General features: G+C 37.2%; 1 protein-coding gene across 1 annotated transcript; it reads left to right on the top strand.

The window, feature by feature from the left end:
• The first annotated feature begins 13,201 nt into the window (after positions 1–13,201).
• Positions 13,202–14,394, top strand: LOC113361643 (GATA transcription factor 15-like). The gene is made up of 3 exons (XM_026604820.1): positions 13,202–13,349; positions 13,483–13,572; positions 13,748–14,394. The coding sequence occupies exons 1-3, from the start codon at positions 13,329–13,331 to the stop codon at positions 14,072–14,074; spliced, it is 438 nt and encodes a 145-aa protein (XP_026460605.1). The 5' UTR covers positions 13,202–13,328; the 3' UTR covers positions 14,075–14,394.
• The last annotated feature ends 11,445 nt before the right edge of the window (positions 14,395–25,839 follow it).

Below are 25,839 nucleotides of genomic sequence, written 5' to 3'. Positions count from 1 at the left end.
GAAATTTATTTTTCAACCATGAGATTAATCTCCCACTGTGGTTGCCAATTTGTAGTAGGGTAAAAACCGATTCTGCTGAAAATGGTAAATTGAGTATGTCGATGAGAAACGAATTCAAACCCTAAACAAATGTACTGCAAGGGAATACTTTAGATTCGAGAGATCAATTTGTAAGACTTGACCTAACCAAGAAATGGTTGTTCCAGATTCAATTCGGTCGCAAAGTAAGAAGAAGGGTTGATCTTAAGGAGGGAAGCAGAGAAGGTGTTGAGATTAGAATGACGAACTCTGTAAGGTGTAGTTGTTTATGACTTGTATCAGAATGTATAACCTATTTGCAAAGTGTAAGTTGTAAGTTCCAGATGGTTTCTTAGTACTTGTGTTGATAACCCAAAAAATTGTTCTTTTTTGAAATAGATTGAAAATCTATTTATACAAGTCATAGTTGAACATGCTGATCTCATAGGAAGTGGGAGTAGTTGAACGATGGAGAAGTGGGATCATGTAAAAATGGTGAAAACCATGTCCCTACTATGAAGGGAAGTCTGGTCGGTTTTACATTCACTACTTCTCTACTGCTATCTCCCTTCCTGAAACTTTCTCGTAATGGGCGTATTGCACGCCGCACGCTGTAAACCACCAGACTAATACCCTGATGAGTATCCCCCAGTTTGTGACATGTTTGATGTCTCGAGAATTTTTGTAGAAAATATGGAGAAAGCTACATGAAGAGTGGAACAAGTCCTTCATGGTAGTTGCTGAGTGGGTCTTGCTGGAAAGACCTAATAATTTCGACCAATCACATGCAGCTTAAGCGGTAGGTGGTCATATGTGATAATTCAAGTCGTGCGAATGAGACTTGGTGTAAGTTGGTACTCAAAAATAGAATATGGTGCTTTTAGGCTGAATAATTAGATTACTCGTGAAATCGATATTCATGAAATATCATTTATATTCGATGCATGTAAAGCATCACTGCTAAGCAAGCAGATCAAAAAAATCGACACATATGAGGTGTTTATTAGGAGCGAAACCAGCTCTCTTTGGTCGAACGTATATCATCCAAGTAAGTTGACTAAAGACGGCGTGACCGATCCATGCAGAAGAGGAGCAGCTGGCAACAATCATGGCGTCTCATTGGTTGCACAAGATTGGATCTAAGACGGTCAAATCATTTAGCCAAGTTGGATGGTTGAGATGATTTGCGACAGTTATTGATTATTGTTAACCTTTTTAAGACTCTTATGAGTGGGGCGACTAGCCTACTTCGAGCAGCTGCCATGAGCTATTTGAGTGAGTTGAGGATGAGTAGATCAGTTCTCATAGGAGGGGGTGGCCGGTAATCATGATGGAACTTTATTGGTTTCCCAAAATCGGATTTAGGCCGGTCGATTTGGACGGCGGAGATTATTTTGCGACAGCCGTGTATTTCCGTTAACCTAATTTAAGCCGTGTGACAAACCTACTTTGGGACATCGGTTTGAGGCGCTACTTGCAGGCTGGGAGCAATGCGATTGGTCGAGACCAAAGACGGGTCGCTGGTGAGTGTATCGGCACCTCATCGGTCTCCTATAATAGAACCTAAGCCATCCAATTAGGATGGCTAAGTTGGACGGCCACGATGGATTTAAGACTTCCATGGGCGGTCTCATCCTTATTAAGAGCCCCTTTTTAACCGCGCGACTAGCCTACTTTGGCTAAGTAGGCTAGCGATCAGGGATGCTTCCTATAGGATAGGAAGATTCTCATTGGCTGAAATAGAAGTGTGCCCGTCGGTGAGTACATGGGACTTTTTCGGTCATGTTTGCAAGACCTGGGGTTAGCTAACGGATCTTACCAAGTCATGTGGTTGTGATCAACTTGCGACTGTGTGCTGGTTACATCTTTGGAACGATTTTATTGGTCAATGAGAAAGAGGGACCGGCGGCAGCAACACGGGGCATGGCCGGTCGGCAATAAGAGGTGCTATCTAGGGAAAACCGACCGACCAAGTTGCACGGTCACGCCTCCGTTGCTACTTTCCCATTTTGTCGCAGTTTCTCTTTCTTCCTTATTTTCCAACTTTTGGTAGGATTCTACTCCTACTAGTTATATGACAGCCTAGTTTCCTAGCTTGCCTAGGTTTGGTCTCGACCAATAGGGATCGAGATATCGTGCAGGCTCTTTTTTGGGGCAAAACCCTAATTTTTGTAAGTCAACAAAATTAGGTCAAAAAATTGCTCTGTTTTGGGGCAAAACCCTAATTTTTGTAAATCAACAAAATTAGGTCAAAAAATTGAATTTTCTAAGATGGCAGAAAATAAATCAATTTTGGTGAATTTAGCACGTTGGTATAAAATCATTAATTTTATCTTGGAGAGCTGCGCAACTCGTGCGCCTCTGATTGAGTACCTTCATGTACATCTTAATCCCGACACTTCGGGAAATTCATGCTACTCAGCTGAGAGTGAACATTAATAGTCATATCATGTCAATATTAAGAGTTCAGCTGGGAACATAACATAGGGTAAATACTCAGCAAGCCCTGCATTAGTGAATAATGCAGATGGGTTCATATGTAAACAGAGAGGTATAGGCGTTCATCAGCTTCTTAACAGCTCTACTTCTTTGCAGAAAGCATGCATACAAATATGGGGTGTTACGGTTTTATACCTGAACTAAAAAACACCGTAAACAATAAGGAACTAATCATCTAAAAGTCCTGTTATAAGCTTATGGTACCTCAACAGGTCAACACATAACACCTCCAAATCCTATATAATCCATCATCCAATTCTTGACCAGCAAAAGCTATATGAGATCCATTAATCTGTTGACATGTACACAACATTAACTCTCATTATATATCATGGAGTGCAATTCAAGCAAGAAAGAACCTCGCGACACATTTTTTCTCCCCTGCTTCAACGGTTAGCGTGCATAGCAAAAGGATGGTTGCCAAAGTGCCTAACCCCAGGAGGGAGACTGACATTCATAAAATCTTTCATCATCCCTTCAACAAACCATCTTATACAAACACAATTTCTTCCTAGTCACGTCCATAAAATAAAATAAATCGTGTTAGAGCATTGCTCGGTCGAACTCGCATGCGTTGCTATCTCAAGCATGTTTGTCAATGTTAGTGATCAAAACTATAAGTCTTGATTACAAGTCTACTATAGATAAGTCTCAGACTAGGATAGAAAGTGTAGTTGAGCTCAAGAACTCCCTGGAGATCATCATACAAGAAAAAGGACTACTCAAGGAACTGGTGGATGTTCATCGACTAAAAGGTATGTGGAGACTTGAACTTATCTATCACTCAAAAGTCTATCTACTCTATCTCCTATTTTGAGAAAAAAGTCGTTTTGCTATATAGACTTTGATTTATACACATTTGCTATTTCGAGACGAGTTTATCTTGCCTATCTATTTCTCGAAATATGTGTTGGTAAGCTTTTGCTTTGGCCATGTTCATCTTTACCTAGTGACGAAAGTCATGATATGTTTCAATCACTTTGAAAATTTCTCTGACGAAAAATGGTATGTGAATAACAACTATATAACGTCCTCTGAGAATGTTTCAATGATTGAATTGAGAGTTTAGATTATATAACCGATGATGGATATAAGCATTGTGTGGTAACACATATATTGAAAAGGCTAGGGTACCCAAATATACCTCAAGCTAAAACTTTTCCTACCTATAAGTCCTTTCTCCGAAAGTGATTGTCTATGGACATAGTCGAGATAATACAACTAATCGGTTCACACTTCGTGTGATCGTCTATGGATACTAGATCGAGACAATGCAACAACGAAGTATGTTTACTTGATACAAAGGTTCAGACTTAACCAAACACAATACGATTGCTTATCAAGTAAATAGGAATTAACATTTGTGTAATTTACTTTAATTATAATAAAACAATTATAATGCGGAAAATAAAAGTAAATGACACAGCAAGATTTTGTTAACGAAGAAACCACAAATGCAGAAAAACCCTGGGACCTTGTCCAGAATTGAATACTCTCAGGATTAAGCCGCTACACAAAATTACAACAACTTCGTATAGTTGAGACCAAGCAACTAAACCTATAGTTCACCTAGTTCCGTCTGTATTCCTACGCCTCCAACTTATAAATAAGTCACGTACTTGGAAAAATTCCTTTGGTTCGTATTCCAAACAGTAAAGGAACAACAAATCTGTTTGGTATCAACTCTCTTCAACCAAGTGATATGAGTCAAAGAAAGGCTCTTCCGTTTATCTTAACATAAACTCCTTCAGTCCTTAGATCTATCTTATGTTCGATCACCCAAAGGTAATCGTTTAAGATTAATCCAACCAACACCTTTAATCCGAATAATCGTGTTGATGCTGATATACTCAATTAATCAATCCAATCTACCACAAGAATAAACCGATTATTAATTGGATCCTCTTTTACCGAAACAATTATTGTGCACACCAAAGATTATAAAACCCAAGTCAGATCTTCAATATCTTCTTTGTCTTCAAATCTTCTTAAATCTTCAATAAAAACCTGCACACAATCACTTGAATCTCTTGTGATCAATCACGCACAGAACGGAACCTGTTAACAATGGATTATCACAAGATCGTCTTTAGAACTAACAACAGTGTAAAGATCCCTGTCGAAACTTTGAACTAGTTTGAGTGAATCTTATATCAGAGTAGAAGATTCTCAAGAATAAACAAACTAGGTGCAAGATTTCAACCACCGTTAGTCAATCAAATCAATCGAAACAAAGATAAACCGAAATTATCTAGTTTCCCACCAACGGGTCGCGCTAGAGCTTCTCAATCCCAAAGAAGACTTTAAATTGAGCGTCCGTAAGAGATTTCGCCTAATTAGGTTACTCTCCTCTCCGAATAGGCGGCTACACCAGTAACAACAACAAAAGAGGAAGTCTGTTGTTACGAAGGATTAGTTTGCTTGAAAGGCAAACTTCAATTATTTATAGACAAGGAATTTTGGACACCAAGGAATTTCCAAAACCGAAAATATTCTCAAGATATTCATTAAAGCACAAATTTGGTTTTCATAATTCCTGGAAATGCTCTGTCCAAAAATAATGATCGATATCTCTCAGAAAATCTAATTTGTAACGTACATTACTAATTCTGGAATTTCCCTACAAAATGAAATTAATAACCTAAATTAAAAGATTATTAACTTATTTATGTTTCGATCCTGGGATTCTATTCCCTTAGCCGTTAAGGAATATCTTTGAACAATTAAATAAATAAACATTCACAGCACATGTTCAAAGTATGTCGACATCCTTACTTTGTAAGTTCTCTTTCACACTTACAACCTTGAAACTGATTTTCCACACTTCCAAACAAGTTTAGAATTGGTTCAACTGACTTTCAAGAACTATGCGATTGATCAAACCAACGTTCAATCACACTCATGGGTTTAAAGGTTCTACCAAAACAAGTTTCGGTTCTACCTCCATGTTAGGACTGTGCATAATCACACTAGCTTTCCAAAATTCGGTTGACTAGGTACTAGGATCGGTTCCCCACATATATATGGTATCTAACTTATATGTGTTGCACATGTCTATAGGATCGGTTCCCTTTTGCCTAAAAACGTGTTGCACATGTCCATAGGATCGGTTCCCCTTTCTGCTATAAACCTTGTTGCACCCCATACAAAAATGTACTACACCTCTTACTTGGATCGGTTCCCCTTTCCCATATTTGGTCAGAAAAAACACAAACCCGATCATACCATCTCAGGTGATTACTTAAGACCGGTTTCACTAATAAAAGTCATACAAATACATAAGTTAGGACTTTGTGAATAGTTCTACCAAGAACAAAAAAAGTTGTGAGCGGTTATACACAATCACATATATTGGTTGTTCATAAGATACGCAATGAATAAGAAAACCAATAATACTTGGCAATTTCCTTTTCGGTTCACAAACAAGTTTATGAACTTACTTCCTTAGAACACATGTAAACATTGTTCCCTAGGATGAAATCCTCACCTCATACCCATACATAATCACAATAGCATTCAAATGATTATGGCGATGTCTTATCTACAAAGTTTAATTGTTAAGAAATAAACCTTGTATTGTATTCCTTAATACTATGTCTATCTAGAGTTCAAATATGCTTCGCAGTTATGTTTTCAATATGCACGACTTGAAAGATACGTTAGGGAATGAAACAGTTCAAGTCAAATATCACTAACCTCAAGCGGAAGGATGATTGTTGTCGTTGTAGCTCCTTGCTTCTTCACATCTTCAAGACTTCGCAATACTTGTAATGTCTCATATCCTAATACTTTAAAACTAACCTATACGAAGTTGACTCTAGTACATAATCAAGCGACTCTTAACATGAGTTTTGATTCACTAAAATATGATAACGAAACTTGACATACCAACGCTTGGTGGTTTCAACCGAGTCATGCTCTAACATATATGTATAAGTCCCTTTTCCTTGAACCGAAGTTTGCAAACTTTGTTGATCAAGAGAACCGGAATAGTGGCGTGAGCTAAGTCCGCGAACCCAGTCCGCGAACTGGCGGAAGTTCTCGACCCGAGAATATTTGCTGGAGTTTGTGAACTCCTTCCGGGAACTTATGTCCGCGAACTAAGTTTGCGAACTTGAGTTGGTTATATCTAAAAACAATTGTTTGTGAACTTATTCATATTAACTAAGGAATGCTAAATGCAAACCGTGGATATATAGTTCATGAACCAATTCGAGTGAATCAAATCGTTTCTGCTTCGATTGTGTCATGTGTAGTTACATAAGATTTCCTTGTTACTGAACAACTCTCTAACTACTTCATTTGAGTCATTTGAACTAGTTATGGTGAAGAAGATCATGATTGATATGAAAGTGCTCATATGGCTAACCATTGGTTAACTATTGTTGAACCAACAAACGTTCATGTTTGGGTACGGTTACAAAACCCAAAATAGTACATTTCATTTGTGTATAACAAGCTAAGTTTTCGATCTAATTGTTGAAAGATATTAGCTTGAATCTAATCAGGTTTTCATCTAACGGTGAATATCGAATGCTTTGTTACCAAGCTAACATTGATTGCAAACCCTGATTTGATAGACTATATAAGGGAGAACTCTAGCAACTGGGAAACCTAATTCCCACACTTCCTGTGTGATACTAGTTGTATTAGATAGAGTCGGTTCTCCTTTAATCTTAGGTTTTCTTCTTAAACCAGGTTAACAACTTAAAGATTTCATTGGGATTGTGAATCCAAACCAATACTACTTTTTCGTAGTTGTGTTATCTGATCTTGCTGATTCTATCATGTTGAGTACAATCGCAACGATTGGCTTGAGATATTTATCTCCGATAGGCAAGATAGGAAAGTAGTCATAAACATCTTCGTCTCATCGTTTGCAATTCCACAATATTTTCTTTCGCCGCGTCGATTAAGATTAATGTGAGGTGATTGATAATACTAGGCTGTTCTTCGGAAATATAAGTCCGGTTTATCAATCGGTTCATGTTCACCTTGATTTATCAAAAGACGAAACAAAACTTGTAGGTATTTCTGTGGGAGACAGATTTATCTATTCTAGTAGACTTTTCTGTGTGATACAGATTTGTTTATTAAAGTCTTCGACTTTGGGTCGTAGCAACTCTTAGTTGTGGGTGAGATCAACTAAGGGAATCAAGTGCATAGTATCCTGCTGGGATCAGAGACATAAGGAACGAAACTGTACCTTGAATCAGTGTGAGATTGAATGGGGTTCAAAACTAAAACTAAAACCACCCCTCAATATTTGACGACCACACCCGGAGGCTCGTGCCTAGCTCACCATGACACACTCAGGAGGCACTAACTCTGGTGCAGCAGAAAACCAAGCGACTGACCGACCCATTAACTTAGAGGAAGTAACAATAGAAGACGAAGACAGCGAGGAAGAAACACCGATCCAAGGTGTTATAAAACGATCTATGGGACATGAGTCCCAATACAGAGAGACAATGGAAACACAAAGGAAGAACATACGAGTAACAACTTTCAAGGGGAGTTTGATCAATTTTAGATTCCAGACCTTCGTCGAGCTAGAAGAAGTGGCTGAAAGGATTGCCGACTGTATAGAAGAAACACCCATGGACCCTGCTTGGCGTCACACAGTCAACACCGTATCTGAGGCACCATGCAGCGTAAGACTCAACACTAATAGAGAAAGGAGGGACCAATTCCAAACCATTTGTAGAAATCAGGGGAGAAACAAAAGGGCTAGGAATGACTCAAATCCACCACCCCCTCTTCCTTGCAGAAAAGAGCGTGCAGTCGAATTGCTGGGTCAGTGGGTCATCGAACAAGAAATTCAGCTTCCCTCGGGCCCCGACGGTAGTAGACGTTAACAAAATGGATAAGAACTCCGCCAACCTAGTCTAATTTTGAACACCACACTGTATTAAGCCGATATAGACACTAGCCTACTACAACTTAACTTCGGACTTGAATGTAGTTGAGCCCTAACCAAGTCTCACACAGATTAAGGTACAGTCGCGTTCCTTACGCCTCTAAATCCCAGCAAGACTCTACGCACTTGGTTCCGTTAGCCGATCTCACCCACAACTAAGAGTTGCTACGAACCAAAGTCGAAGACTTATAAACAAATCTGTTTCCCACATATAAGTCTATTCTGATAGATAAATGTGTCTCCCACATAAGTACCTACGATGTTTTTATTCTGCCTTTTGATAAATCAAGGTGCACATGAACCAATTGATAATCCGGTCTTATATTCCCGAAGAAGAGCCTAGAAATATCAATCACCTTACAAAGAATGAGACGAAGAGCTTTGTGATTACCTATCGGATATAAATCTCGAGCAAATCTTAGAGAAGATAGTACTCAATACGATTGAACAAGTAAGATCAGAACACGCAACTACAGAGAAAATAGTTGAGGTCTGGCTTCACGAATCCCAAATGAAGTCTTCAAGTCGTTAGGCCTATAATGGTTTTGGAAACACCTAGGTTAAAGGAGAATCGACTCTAGTCACAACTAAGACACATGAAAGTGTCGGGATTAGGTTTTCCAGTTGTTAGAGTTCTCCCTTATATAGTCTTTGAAATCAGGGTTTGCTTAGAATCAAAGCTAAGATAGCTTAGTAACAAAGCATTCAATATTCATCGTTAGATGAAATCCTGATTTAAGACTCAAGCTAAGTTTGCTTAAGACCAAAGAAATATATCTCCACCGTTAGATGGTCTTATCTTGTTACACACAAATGAAATATACCTTCATTTAAATATGGTTAAGCGTACCTAAATGTCTATATTGAGTTGGCTCAATAACAGTTAACTGAAGATATCCACATGAACACTTTAGTCTTAACCACATTCATCTAACATATCTAGATCAAATATGATGATCAATCAATCATGAAAGATAATCAAATGAATCTAATTGTGTTACTAATAGAGTTGTTCAATTGTTCAATATCTCATAGAAATATATATAAACCAATTGAAACAAAATCGGATTGATTCGTAATCGTACAAAGTACTTATGCTGAAATCAATTCATGAACATTAAGCCACGATTTGCAAAGATTGCATTCCTTAATTCATAATTGTATTTGTTCATGAGTATGAGAATCATTCTTAACCGATTTTAAAACTTAACCAACTAATTTTGCAAACTGGTACGCAAACTCTAGTATGCGGACTTTAGTCTTGTCCAGGCGTTTGCAAACGGTTACACAAACAGCCGTCCCGGACCTAATTCAGGTAGAACCGTCCGCATACTGGTATGCAAACTTGGTTCCCAGAATTTAACAGTTAAAACCGTTCGCATACTGGTATGCAAACAAGGTCTCCGGACCTGACTAATATTAAAACAGTTTGCATACTGGTATGCATACTGTGTTGTATCCAGACAAAGGTTAATTGTTCTAAACTCCCATTTCAATCATTGAAACATCCTTAGAATACGACAATGGTTGTCTCACACATACCATTAGCTTATAAGTAATTTTCAAGTGATCGAATGATCAATACGAAACTTTCCGAGTCGATATCAAATGATTGTCTCACACAAATTATGTAAGATGTTTCAAGGCAATTTTCACATGATCATCTTTTGACTTTTTATTTAGTTTCCAATAAATCAATTGTTTCCAACTAAACTCGTTAAGAATAATGATGAATGGAGCTAAAGCAAAAAGCTTTCAACTCGTATTTCGAGAAATACATAAGCGATATAAACTCAACTCGAAATATCAAATGTGTATAATAATAAATTCTATATAGCTATACGACTTAGTCTCATTAGGAGATAGAATAAAACATGCTTTGATTGTTTCTCTTCCAAATAATACCAACCATACATGTACTAACAAATTTTTCTGAATAAATGTGATTGGTATATTCTCTTTAGCTGGTATATCAAAAATCTCGTCGGAAAACTCCTTTGAACTCTTCTGCCCGCCGGAAAAGAAGTTTCTCATTACCCATGAGGGATGTCGTAAACAGACCACTAGCAAAAACCCATAAGGTCAAAACTAAAAGTAGGATCTCAAGATCTAGAAACAAACGCAATAAATCTAGCATTAAACCCATGAAACTAGTACTGAAATCATACATCTGTAAACCTAAATCATGTAAACACAGCGATAACATAACCAAGAACATAAAGAAGAGTAAACCTCCTCCTTGTCGCCGAAAATCAGGCGGAGATGATGCTTTATAACTATTTTTGATGCTTTGACTTGCTCAAATATTGGCTCTGAAGATGAAGAGATGCACTGATTTATTCGTGTGGAAATTGTATAAATACCCCTCCTTTTCAGGGGTCTACACAAATATCCTTAAGAGGTTTATAAATACCCCTAAGGGGTCTATTTTAGGTTTTTGGGGTCTAATTTTTGGCACATAAAAAATTATATTAAGTCAATTCAACCTCCGGAGGAGGTTGGGTTTACGTTTTCACGCGTCAAGAACATACTAGTTCATTTTCATTATCCACTTAAAATATACCTCTAAGGGGTATTTAAATAAAATGAAGGGGTATTATGAAGGTCTTAAATTCTAGGGGTATTTAATTAATGTACCCCTTATTCGTTGCAACTCATCTCTACACGAATCAACTACCGATCCAGAAAAGGGAACCAGAGAAACTCAAGGAATAACACAAAAAAATGACTTATTTCAAAAATAAAAATTGATCAAAAAGAAGCACGCCAGATAGAACAAGGTAAAAAAGAACATGGGCTAAACGTTAATATGCTCAGATCGGCTCCAAAGAGGATGCGCCTAGTGTTTTAGGTTATTTTTTTTTCAGAGAACGAAAAAGTTTGAGGGGTAGATACTGTTACCTTGGAAAAGGGATGCCAATTCGATTGCAAAAGAGGGGTTGAAGGCGTAACATTATGATGAAATCAATTTCCTATGGAAGCAATGAACAATACTTTCAGCGTTTCACCCACAACAAAAAAGGGATTGAACTGAAAATCCATTAATCAACAACAATAACGGGATCCAACAAATCATGTCTCTGAAGAGCACCCAATTGAAATAAGTAGACAAACTTTCTTGAAACCCATCGATAAATCCCAGAAGCAATGGAAGTAAAACGTGGAGAAAGTTAAATCGTAGCAACATGACGTCCGATCCACACTTATCCATGCCCTAAATAACCACATCATGAAACGGATAGCGGGGTTGAGGTTTAGCAATCCCAATGATATGGATTATGGAAGGAAAACATGGAAGAATTGTTTGATTAGGTTCAAAAGCTTGCAGAAAAAATTCATAAGACTTAGTCCTATGGTGTGCTAATCTAGCAACTAGACTAGCAGTGCACGTCAGCTAGGAAGGCCTCCTAAGTCCTATGGAGGTACTAATCTAGCATGCTAGTTGCAGAATAAAACATCGTTGGACGCTGAATGGTTCAGCGCAACCAATCTCATCCGTCAGATCAAAGAATAAATCTCATCGTTGGACGCTGAATGGTTTGCTGCTAGTTCAAGTGCGAGCAAATGGTAAGAAAAAACTAGTGTTAACAAATAAACAACATTTTTTTTTTGAACTGCAACACATTTTGACTAATCTAATCCATAGGACAGTCCTAAGAAAGCTAATTTCAGGTGGCGAAACGAAACTGTTTTTTTTTAATATTTTTTTTCCCTTAGGCACAACTGTTACCACTCCCCAAAACATACCCCAGCTAACTAAATTAGCCCCACTATTGGTCTAACCACCATCCCAACGATATCGTTCCCATCTCACTTGAAAGGGAGTGTGGTATTTTTTTTCCCTTAGGAAAACTATCGGTACAACGCATTTTGACTAATCTAATCCATAGGACAGTCCTAAGAAAGCTAATTTCAGGTGGCGAAACGAAACTGTTTTTTTTTTTAATATTTTTTTTCCCTTAGGCACAGCTGTTACCACTCCCCAAAACATACCCCAGTTAACTAAATTAGCCCCACTATTGGTCTAACCACCATCCCATCCCAACGATATCGTTCCCATCTCACTTGAAAGGGAGTGTGGTATTTTTTCCCCTTAGGAAAACTATCGGTACAACGCATTTTGACTAATCTAATCCATAGGACAGTCCTAAGAAAGCTAATTTCAGGTGGCGAAACGAAACTGTTTTTTTTTAATATTTTTTTTCCCTTAGGCACAGCTGTTACCACTCCCCAAAACATACCCCAGCTAACTAAATTAGCCCCACTATTGATCTAATCACCATCCCAACGATATCGTTCCCATCTCACTTGTAAGGGAGTGTGGTATTTTTCTCCCCTTAGCAAGTGTTACTGCACTTCCACGTAATGCTGATCGCGAAAAAGATTTTTTCCGAGGACTTTCTGGAATCGATATCTTCTGTTTTTATCACAAAATTTCCACCAAGTAAAGAACACAGACGTGCCACACATACACACACACAAAAAAAGAGCGCCATTTTTAGTTTTGGCGGGGTCAGTTTAGAAATTAGAATTTCGATCCGGAAAAGAAAAACTGGGGGCCGAAGGACAGTATGGTCATTTAGCAAGAAACAGCTAAAAGCTAGGGTTTTATTCTTCTGAGTCGGGCGTAGCAGGATTTGTTATTTTTGTGCCGTATTGTTTCGTTACATGATTTCATTTCGTTTATAACGACAAACTTATTAAATGGGAGGCTCGGTCGGCCCCCTTATATTTCTTCCCATCCCCTCTCTCAAACCACTACGTTTTTTCACTTTCCTCTCTTTTATGTCGGTTTTATCTGTTCTTTTCTTCTCCCTCTAAAAAAAAAATACTCAAGTGCTCTGTGATTGTATCTGTTCTTCTTCCGTTCTGATCTCACTGAGGCTTAGTCATGTCGGATCTGACTGAAAAAGTGAGTGATCATGGGTCTTTTATCTTTTAATGGTGATTTTTGATCATCAAATCGGTTTGATCTGATTTGTACAGTGAATCACATTATTTTGAATATGTTAACCTAATCATATCCATTTGATCCGTGATTTCAGGGTTCTGGTTCTGATACTACTATTAAGAGTTGTGTTGATTGTAAAACATCAAAAACCCCTTTATGGAGAGGCGGTCCAGCTGGTCCCAAGGTATTGAATCAGAAATCCCTAAACCCCTATCTCTGATTCTCATTTTGGTTTTGATAGATTCTCAAAACCCGCTTCTGTAATGGCTTCTGCTCTGATTTCTATGTCAATTTTCAAAACCCACTTCTTTTTAATTTTTTTTTAATGGTTCTGATTTTGATTAATCTTTTTTCTCTAGTCACTCTGTAATGCATGTGGGATCAGACAGAGGAAGAAAAGAAGAGCTGCTATGGGTTTGCAGAAAGAAGAATCAGATGAGATGATAAAGAAGGAGAAGAAAGAAGATCATCATCATCATCATAAGATTCAGATGAGTAACAAGAAAAATAAAAGCAATAACAAGATTATTAGTGCATCTTTGAAGCTCAGATTACTTGCTTTTGGTAGAGAAGTTATGTTGCAAAGATCAGCAGCTATGGGATCAACACAGAGGCAGCCATTAGGAGAAGAAGAACAAGCTGCAGTTTTATTGATGGCTCTATCTTGTGAATCTGTCTATGCATAAACCCCCTCTAATAATCAAACCCATCCTAACTATAAAAAATACTTGTCTTTTGTGTAAACCCCTTTTAAGTTTTAACCTCTTTTAGGGTTTTAGTTTTTTTTTTTTTTTTTAGATTAGGACTAAGTAGCAGAAAGTTCAAAGGATTTTAGCTTTAGTTTAGCGTTGTTTTTCCCTAATTAGAAAAATCTTAGGGTTTTTCAATTTTGTTGGGGTTGGTTAAAAATTAACTTGATCAATCAAGTTATAATAGTACCTCCCTTCTGATGATGTATAATGTTTGTTGCCTCTAATGGGAATATATGAGGAATTTTAGACTACTCTATTGAATGTTTTGTTCTTTATTTTTCATGCTTTTTAGGTTTTTTTTTTTGTTCCAAATTCAAAATGTATGATTAGAATTTTAGCTCATTTGGGGGTACAGCTTTGGTGTTATGTTTTGTATTGTTTTCTATTCATTGTGACATTGAGAATTGAGTTTCGGCTACCTCTTAGAGAATATTATCATTCAAGAGAATGTTCCCGAGTCCTTATTGATGTACTAGTGGTAGAATTACTGTCCAGAAGATTATATACTCTTGAACCTGTCGTGGTAGTTCGGTGTTTTTTACTTTTTGCTCATGGTTATAGGTGTTTATCCATAATAGACCTCGCAAAATCTTTTCATATTAGGAGTCTGCCCATAGTTCTATACACTAATGAATCTAGTGATAGGCATACCGACGTATTTCTCCCCAAAATCGATTAGGCCTCGCACGAATTCAGGCCTTGCACCCATTGGGATTAGGGGTGAGTGTGGGCCGGTATGGACCGGTTTTCACTTCATCCGCATCCAGTGGATTTGCATCCGACGGATGCACGGATGAACGGATTGGGTGCAGATAATCCAACGGATTTGTATTAGTTAAATTATATAATGAAAAACTAAAACCTATAGATGACTTCTTATAGAACCTACACATTTTATATATGTTTGTAAATATAGAAGTGCTGCGGACAATATTCCAAGCAAACACTTTACAAATTCCAAAACTATCCACATATTTTCTAAAAACTATATAAATATCCTTAATCTAATGGATATGAATGTCCAACGGGTTTTCAAGGTTGCATTCAGGTCCAATCCGTAATCCGTTGGATTTCAAAAATCTCATTCGCGTTCAACCCACATCGAACGGTTCGGGCATCCATCCGCACAAATACGGTTGGTCCCGGTTAAATCCGCGGATGACGGATAAAATGCTCACCTCTAATTGGGATTGACAGTGCCATTTTTTGACGGGTCCCCGATAGGGCCGGCAATGGGAACCCATTATTGGGAATCGGAACAGTACCCGATAAATTTGGGACCAATTTTGGGTCATAAATTGGACCTATTAACAGCTTAAGACCCGACAGGTAACTAACCGATTGCACCCGAATGTTTACGGGTCCAGACGAATAATTAACCGATTGGACCCGAATGTTAACGGGTCCGAACGTGTAATATCCGTAGAGTACCCGCGGGTATTGGGTACCCGACTATTCGTGCTTTTCGTCTTTTTAGCAAAATTATAAGTATTTTACTATCTTCGGCTTTGGCTTTGACTTTTTTTTTTCATTTTTCTTCTTACATTTAATCTTTAATTAGTACATTAATAAATAAATAATAATAATTTTTTATAAAAATAATTTAGATTCAATTCAAAAAGAGAAAGAAACTAAGTTTTTAAGATTTTCTTCATGGATTTAGATTTTTTAATACCAACGTGTACCTAGAACCGATGAGTACCCGGGACTTTATATGGGTCCGGTTCTTGGTCCACAAATTTAGGAACCAGACCCGAAACTGTTAGGAACCAGACCCGATTTTTATAAGTAGGGTATGGGTCGGGGTCTAGTGATGCCCGAGAGGACCAGGACCCATTGACATCCCTAGTCCCAGAGGGAATTTCTCCCTTGGCCAGTTTAGCGTTCCGTAATTTTATCGGTCCGCGAGTTATAACCCCAAAGGTGTCACTATCCATCCACAAAAAAACCATCAAAACAAAAGTAACACAAAAAACCCAAAAAACAAAAGTAACACAAAACCCCAAAGAATTTGATGAAACCAATTTTGAAATTTGGGGTTTTTGTATCCATTTTTAAAAATTTGGGGTTTTTGTATCAATTTTGTTTAAGATGGAGTTTTAATGGACCCCAACATTTGAACGGGGTTTTTGTACCACAGGTTCGGTCACCTTGGGTTTTTATGACTAGTTCTGCAATTTTATAATATTTATAATTTTAATATTCTAAATACCCCTACCATCGCTCTAAGCTATTTATTTCTCAACCACACACTTTCATGTAAAGTTCCGGTGAGCTCAGATTTTCTCAATTGGAGCAGATCTTGTTAGAGCATAACTCGGTCGACCTTGCATGCGTTGCTATCTCAAGCATGTTTGTCAATGTTAGTGATCAAAACTATGAGTCTTGATTTCTAGCCTACATAGCTAAGTCTCGGACTAGGATAGAAAAGTGTTGTTGAGCTCAAGGACTTCATGGAGATTCATCATACAATGATGAAGATCTATACAAGGAACCGTGGAACTTCATCAACAAAAAGGTATGTGGAGACTTGAACTTATCTATCACTCATAATTCTATCTATTCTATCTCCTACTTCTTATGAGAAAAAAAGTCGTATGTTATATAGACTAGATCATACACATTTGACATTTCGAGCTGAGTATTCATTGCTTATCTTTTTCTCGAAATCGTGTGTTGGTAAAGCGTTTCGCTTTGATCAAGTTTATCTTCACCTAGTGACGAAAGTCATGAAAAGTTTCAATCACCTTGAGAATTTTTATGACGTGAATCGGTCTATGAATAACGACCACATAGCGTCCTCTGAGAATGTCTCAATGATTGAAATGAGAGTTTAGATTACATAACCATGTATTCCTTGAACCGAAGTTTTCGAACTTTGTTGATCAAGAGAAATCGGGAGGATTATGGAATTGGCCTGCCAAGTCCGCGAACTGTCGGAAGTTCTCGACCGAGAATTTCTGCTGGATTTTCCAAAACTCATTTGTTTGCTTAGTCCGCGAACCCAGTCCGCGAACTGGCGGAAGTTCTCTTTCCAAGAATTTTTGCTGAGTTTGGAAAACTCAACCGATTAACTTAAGTCCGCGAACTTGTTTGTGAACTTAAGAGGTTATGATCTAAAGATCTGCTCTGAACATGAAACATTAAATTACTAAGGAATGCTTTATGAAAACCATGGCTATAATGTTCATGAGCCGATTCAATCGAATCGAATCATCTTTGTTCAATTGTGTCTTGTGTAGTTACATTAGATCCCATAGCAATTGAACAACTCTTTAACTAGTTCACTTGAGTCAATTGAACTAGTTATGGTGAAGAAGAACAAGGTTAATATGAAATTCTCATATGGTTAACCTTTTGGGTTATTACATACACGTACACGTTTGGCAAGGTTTTCACGAACCCAGTAAACGTCTACCCAAGTGTGTGTGACAAGCTAAGTTTTCGATCTAATGGTTGAGAAATATTAGCTTGAATCTAAATAAGGTTTTCATCTAACGGTGAATAAGGATTGCTTTGTAACTAAGGCAAAACCCTGTCTTGAAGGATATATAAAGGAGACATCTAGCATGGGGCAAAAATAATCCCCACACGTCTGGGTGATACTAGTGCACATGCTAGAGTCGATTCTCCTTTAACCTTTGGTTTTCTTCTTTAAAACCAGGTTAACGACTCAAAGACTTCATTGGGATTGTGAATCCATACCGATACTATTTTTATCGTAGTTGTGTGATATGATCTTGCATCTTCTATCGTACGAGTACAATCGATTGATTGGCTTGAGATCGTGAGAGTTCTCCGATTGGAAAGATAAAGAAGTCACAAACATCTTCGTCTCACTGTTTGTGATTCCTCGACAAACCGCCTGTATAGTCAGGAAGGATTGTAGAGAGGTGATTGATTAGTCTAGGCTTTTCTTCGGGAATATAAGACCGTATTATCAATTGGTTCCTATTCACCTTGATTTTATATGTTAAGATGGAACAAAACCTAGGGTTTATCTGTGGGAGACAGAGTTATCCTTTGATAGAATTTTCTGTGTGAGACAGATCTGTTTATTATCAAGTCTGTGATTTTGGGTTACAACAACTCTTGGTTGTGGGTGAGATCAGCTAAGGGAATCAAGTGCGTAGTATCCTGTTGGGATCAAAGGCTAGGAGTACAAATGTACCTTGGATCGGTGGGAGACTGATTTGGGTTCAACTATAGTCCAGTCCGAAGTTAGATTGGAGTAGGCTAGTGTCTGTAGCGGCTTAATACAGTGTGTATTCAATCTGGACTAGGTCCCGGGGTTTTTTCTACATTTGCGGTTTTCTCGTTAACAAAATTTCTGGTGTCTGTGTTATTTCTTTTCCGCATTATATTTTATATAATTGAAATAATACAGGTTGTGCGTTCGTGATCATCAATTGGAAATCCAACCTTTGGTTGTTGATTGATCCTTGGACATTGGTCTTTGGTACCGTCCAAATTATTCCTTGTATTTGATAAAGACTTGCTATTGTTTTTAGCTTGAGTAAAAATCAAATCAAGAGAGAGATATTAACTCCTAGAGATACTTTTATCTAGATTGAGTCTGACTGTCTAGTTGATTCTCTAGTAAAGTAATTCGGAGTTAGTCCATACAGATTGCTAAACGAAATATTGGGTGGTGTTGTTAGACCCCCGCCTTTTCAATTGGTATCAGAGCAGGCAAACACGTTTAAGACCTAACAAGTCCGTGTTTGTAGCGATCTGACTCTATGGACAAGAGTACTATCTCTGACAACGCAACATCAGTACAGGACCACTCATATAAGTTTCAAAAATCTGAAACCACTGAGGAAAACTCCTTCTCGTCTCCTTCAACCGAAGCTAAATCCAACTGGAGGAAATCTCTTGATGAACAGTTGGATGATCTCTCGGATGATAGTGATTCTGAAGAAGGACGGAGTCTTGATGAGGAAGTTTCTCAATACATCAAGTTGTTTAATCGTGAATTGAAAGAAACAAGGACAACTGCTTGCTTGAGAAAGTATATCTGTCAAGAAAACAGAAAGTTGAGAAAACTCTTCAAAGGTTATGATGGTGGATACAAACTGTTATAATCTACTGTTAAAGATCATGAAGAAGAGGTTCGCTCAAAAAAACCTGAATGTGATAATCTTCTTCGTAACCTCTGTATATTAAACGAGAGTCTTGCCAAAAGTGAAGAAAGATGTGATTCTCAACAGAAGTGTTTCAATGACAAAGAACACAGTCTTATCATCAGAGAGAAATCCTTGGAAACCAAACTCTCTGCTGCTCTTATTAAGGTAAAATCACTGGAAGAGAATCTAAATAGGTTCAGTTCTATCTCTACAAAACTGTCTTCTATGTTGGGAGCCTGTAAAGAACACCATGATAAACGTGGACTGGGATATAAAGGAATAGATGCTCCTAACAGTGGTAAGACTAGGTTTATTAAAGCTGTTAATATTTCTCCATGTGAAGAACCTGTGTCATCTTGCAAAAACAAGGATTCTACTTCTTCTAAATCTTCTCAAAAGAGAACTATTGAACGTAGGCCCTTCAACTGCTATTACTGCGGAAACAAAGGACACTCTGAGCGAAGGTGTCGCATTCGGATAAGGAATGATAAACTTCACAACATTCTTACTTGGATGTCTAAAGAAGTTGTTAAACCTATATCACAGATTGGAATCATTCATGTCCGACCTCAAGGGACATACTGTGATAGGGATTTTCCTAATTATGTTCTCAAATCGAAGGATGCCTACAATGGAGGAAGGAAGAATAGCAAAAGTGTGACAGATGCTGTAAATCGGTCTGGAAGGAGAAAAAGGAACATGAGAAAGAAAAACGTGTCAAGTTCCCCTAATGTTCTCAAAAAGGACTGTGAATCCAAGACTTCCATTTCAGACTTCTTACATGTCAAAAATCGAGTCTTTGATCTGAAGATTCACATGACTGAGACGAAATATCAAGAAAACATGGAATGCTGTTAATCTAGGTACTTCTAAATCTTCTCTTGATAATGCTTCTTCAACTAAACCAGGTAGTCTGTTAAATACTGATGAAAAGGAAAAAGAAGAAGTGAATAATGATGAGCAAGATGTTCATCTTATTTCGACCTGACATGTTCATGTTGCATCTCTTTTTAATCTTTTGTCTTGTTAAAAAAGGATGCTCATGGTTCTCAGGATTTTCATCTTGAGAAAGCTGTCAGGACTGTACTGCATTCGATGTTACTTTATTCCGTTTGCTCCTCAACATCTTTTTCTCTTTCTCTTTGGGATTCTTTGGTCTATCATAGGCCCGTTTCTCTAGTACACGCACCAACCCTCACGAACGTCTTGTTTCCTAGGGTTTGATGGAATCCCTTGTATTTATAATGTGTTCCAGAGGTGCAAAAAAGATTTTATAAAAGTCTTTTGGTGCACAATGGAGGGAAGCAACAAGGTTGATTATGTTGATCTTTGTCCTATTTATATCTCATGCTTTCATGCACTTGATCATGAAAAGGAAGAAAAACTTCCAGTTCAGATTTCTTCACAACTGGTAGGAAATCTTTTGGAGATTTTAAGGTCGTTCGCGAACAACTTGGTATCGCAACACGGAACCTAGACTACCTAAAAGATGAACTAAGGAAGGCATCTGAGGAACCTGTTCTTATTCAATTCCTGGTTGCAGACAGGATTTAGCTTTTCGTCTGATCATGGTTCTAGTTTTGTTGCCTAGTATGTCTTCTTTTTGGATTACTTGGAAGAATAACTAGTGCTTTGAATAGCGATGATTGTGACTACACATAGCTATTTTTGATTTCATCTTCTTATGTTATTTTTTAGGTTTACTGGTTATTAAATTCTAAAAATATTTGGAGGATGATGTTATTGCAGTATTGATCTTTTGATTTTGTGATATTGCAATATTTTTATGGGATATGTATTATTTGCGTCCGTGAACTTGAAGGTCCCATATTGCGGTCAAAAGTAAAGTCGTTCATGAATTAATATTCGTATTGATGAAAGGACGAATGGACTTTTTAAAATTACATAAGTTCTGCCTATGCATTCATGTATTTGATGGAAAATAGGACAAAATCTTTTGTTTGACAAGGATAAAGTCTATTATGTCATTATGATGGAAAATAGAATAGATCCTTGTATGTTATCCACGGTATTGATCTTCATTGATCCATCTTGTTATATATTACCGTGAAGGCTCCATTGTGTGTCTTATGTTGAGCACCTTACAACTAAGTCGATTTACCTTGGCTGTGTTGGTTGTTCCGTAAGATACTATATGTTGAGCATTAGGAACTAAATTAATCAACCAGTTTGGTTATTTAGTTTGTACTACATAAGTTTTCTTTCTTATGTCGAGTACATGTACGGTTAAGGTTGTCATATTCTATGATGAACTTAGTCGGGGTTCTATAAGTTCTCTTATGTTGAGCCAAAAAATAATTAAATTGATTATTTCGGTGATTAGTTTGATTGTTTGTATTCCAATTAGATTAATTATTGGTTCTATTTTAATTAATCTAGTTGAGTTTTCATATATTCCACAAACTCTTGTGTCGAGTATATGAAAGGCTACACTATCATGTTCTATACATTAATGTAGTCGTATATTCCGTAAGGTTTTCCTTATGTTGAGTATGAGAACGATTAAGTTAGTCATCTCCGTATGATTACCTTAGTCGTAGCTCCGTAAGTTTACCTATGTTGAGAACTTTCAATTAAATTGATCACTTTTGTGGTTTGATTTAGCTGCGTATTCCAAATGAATTAATCATGGGCTTACTTGTGATTAATCTGGTTGAGTTTTGGATATAGAAAATCATTCCTACGGTTTTTGGTGTCCAATTTAAAAATCTTTATTTTCTTTCGAAATTAAGGTCGCTCTTGTTGTTCTTTCGGGAATGACATCAAATGGGGGAGAGTTATTTTGAACTTGTGCTTAATGGTAATATCTTGAGGGGTGTGCGGCTGTGGAATTTTATAGGGGTTATCTTGTATCTTAAAACTCCTTGATGAATGCATTTAGCTTCGGCTTTATGATTGCATCTAAATTAAGTTGGAATGTATTTTTTTCTTTTAGTCTATGAAATGTCTCTTGTGGAAATTTCATTATGATCCCGCTCTTGTACCTTTGCCAATTTTATTGACAAAAATGGGGAGAAATATTGTAGTTCCCACTACAAATACATACGGTTTTCGGATCATGTATAAGGGGGAGTGGTTTCCATGATCGAGATGGAGTATTCACTAAGGGGGAGTGATACATATCACCGTAGTATTATTGTTAAAGTCGTGATACAATTGGACTTTGATATTACATAATAATACTATGACACTGTATAATGATGATCGAGAATCTCGATTTCTCTCATTGTTATAGCTTCGGATCTTCAACAACGGTGATGCTAAACTTACAACCTTTGGGATCATTGGAGTACTTGGAAGGAAGAAGATTTCAGGGAACGCAGAAGATTAGACTATGGAATAGGATCCACTAAAGTTTATCTTTTTTTGTATTCCATATGTATTAATAGTTTTGTCACTAAAATTGACAAAGGGGGAGATTGTTAGAGAATATCTCGATCGACCTCGCATGAGTTGCTATCTCAAGCATGTTTGTCAATGTTAGTGATCAAAACTATGAGTCTTTATTTCTAGCCTACATATCTAAGTCTCGGACTATGATAGAAAAGTGTAGTTGAGCTCAAGGACTTCATGGCGATTCATCATACAACGACGAAGATCTATACAAGGAACCGTGGAACTTCATCAACAAAAAGGTATGTGGAGACTTGAAATTATATATCACTCAAAAGTCTATTTATTCTATCTCCTACTTCTTATGAGACAAAAAGTCGTATGCTATATAGACTAGATCATACACATTTGACATTTCGAGCTGAGTATTCATTGCTTATCTTTTTCTCGAAATCGTGTGTTGGTAAAGCGTTTCGCTTTGATCAAGTTTATCTTCACCTAGTGACGAAAGTCATGAAAAGTTTCAATCACCTTGAGAATTGCTCTGACGTGAATCAATCTGTGAATAACGGCTACATATTGTCCTCTGATAATGTCTCAATGATTGAAATGAGAGTTTAGATTACATAACCATGTATTCCTTGAACTGAAGTTTTCGAACTTTGTTGATCAAGAGAAATCAGGAGGATTGTGGAATTGGCTTGCCAAGTCCGCGAACTGTCGGAAGTTCTCGACCGAGAATTTCTGCTGAATTATCCAAAACTCGTTTTTGTGCTTAGTCCGCGAACTAGCGGAAGTTCTCTTTCCGAGAATTTCTGCTGAGTTTGGAAAACTCAACCGATTAACTTAAGTCCGCGAACTTGTTTGTGAACTTAAGAGGTTATGATCTAAAGATGTGCTCTGAACATGAAACATTAAATTACTAAGGAATGCTTTATCCAAACCATGGCTATAATGTTCATGAGACGATTCAATCGAATCGAATCATCTTTGTTTCAATTGTGTCTTGTGTAGTAACATAAAATCTCATAGCAATCGAACAGATCTTTAACAAGTTCACTTGAGTCAGTTGAACTAGTTATGGCGAAGAAGAACAAGGTCAATATGAAATGATCATATGGTTAACCTTTTGGGTTACTATGTTGAACCAACATACACGTACACGTTTGGCAAGGTTTTCACGAACCCAGTAAACGTCTACCCAAGTGTGTGTGACAAGCTAAGTTTTCGATCTAATGGTTGAGAAATATTAGCTTGAATCTAAATAAGGTTTTCATCTAACGGTGAATAAGGATTTCTTTGTAACTAAGGCAAAACCCTGTCTTGAAGGATATATAAAGGAGACATCTAGCATGGGGCAAAAATAATCCCCACACATCTGTGTGATACTAGTGCACATGCTAGAGTCGATTCTCCTTTAACCTTTGGTTTTCTTCTCTAAAACCAGGTTAACGACTTAAAGACTTCATTGGGATTGTGAAGCCAGACCGATACTACTTTTATCGTAGTTGTGTGATCTGATCTTGCATCTTCTATCTTACGAGTACAATTGATTGATTGGATTGAGATCGTGAGAGTTCTCCGATTGGCAAGATAAAGAAGTCACAAACATCTTCGTCTCACTATTTGTGATTCCTCGACAAACCTCCTTTGTAGTCAAGAAGGATTGTAGAGAGGTGATTGATTAATCTAGGTTGTTCTTCGGGAATATAAGACCGGATTATCAATTGGTTCCTGTTCACCTTGATTTTATATCTTAAGACGGAACAAAACCTAGGGTTTATCTGTGGGAGACAAATTTATCCTTTGATAGACTTTTCTGTGTGAGACAGATCTGTTTATTATCAAGTCTGTAATTTTGGTTTACAACAACTCTTGGTTGTGGGTGACATCAGCTAAGGGAATCAATTGCGTAGTATCCTGCTGGGATCAGAGGCTTAGGAGTACAAATGTACCTTGGATTGGTGGGAGACTGATTGGGGTTTAACTATAGTCCATTCCGAAGTTAGTTTGGTGTAGGCTACTGTCTGTAGAGGCTTAATAAAGTGTATATTCAATCTGGACTAGGTCCGGGGGTTTTTTCTGCATTTGCGGTTTCCTCGTTAACAAAATTTCTGGTGTCTGTGTTATTTCTTTTCCGTGTTATATTTTATATAATTGAAATAATACAGTTTGTGAGTTCGTGATCATCAATTGGAAATCCAACCTTTGGTTGTTTATTGATCCTTGGACATTGGTCTTTGGTACCGTCCAAGTTATTGCTTGTATTTGATAAAGACTCGTTATTGTTTTTAGCTTGAGTAAAATCATCAATTGGAAATCAAATCAAATCTAGTTGATTCTCTAGTAAAGTATTTCGGAGTTAGTCCATACAGATTGCTAAGAGAAATATTGGGTGGTGTTGTTAGACCCCCCCTTTTTCAGATTTGAGTAGCTTTCTTTCTTAGGTTTAGATATAGCTTAATTTTTAAATTTCATTGTCGTTTACTTTGCTTTTTACGGTTCTTTTAGATTTGTGTTCATGTTTCCATTCGTGGATTTCCTTTTTTTTGCGTGTCATATGCTTTTATCTGCACCTTCATGGTGTTTCTTCATGATTTTGGGGTTTATTACGATTGTTTCAAAGTTTGTGAAGAATTTTCCGACGAGATTTGGGTCATTTTGAAGAACTCCGACGAGTTTTAAGTCTTTTTGAAGATTCCCGTTTGAGCTTTAGATGTCTTCGGAAAAAAAGATCTCGATATTTTGGAAATTGTTTCTCAACAAAATATTCATGCATATCACTCCCGTCCCTGTGGGCATATCTTCTCTGAAAAGAATTAAAATCAAAATGGTAGTATTTTAATCCTTAAAACAATTTCTTTTCCGTGTCATCAATTTCCTCCTTCAAATACCCAATTTGGATATTTCAAAGGTTTCTCGATTTTTCTCTTCCAGTTAGTTAGTTGGTGCTCTTTGAATATATTTGGGTTATTAATGATGTTCATAACTTTGCAGTCTCTTTTAATTATAAATGAGAATGGTGTTTTGCAGGATGAAAAAAGAAAGAAGCTATCATCATTCCAGGAGAGGTCGGTGTTTGTGAATTTTTTTTATTTGAAGTATTCATATATATAGTTTGTCGGTTTTACAAACATCCAAAGAGAATTCTCAACGAGTGTTAGAGATTTTGTGAGGAAGTTTCTTGGACTGGGACTCCGCAAAGAGGAAAGTGGT

This window comes from Papaver somniferum, chromosome 3, assembly GCF_003573695.1.
Source record: "Papaver somniferum cultivar HN1 chromosome 3, ASM357369v1, whole genome shotgun sequence".
Taxonomy (NCBI): Eukaryota; Viridiplantae; Streptophyta; class Magnoliopsida; order Ranunculales; family Papaveraceae; genus Papaver; species Papaver somniferum.
Note: the sequence above shows the minus strand (reverse complement) of the source record. Positions and strands in the feature narration are given on the sequence as shown.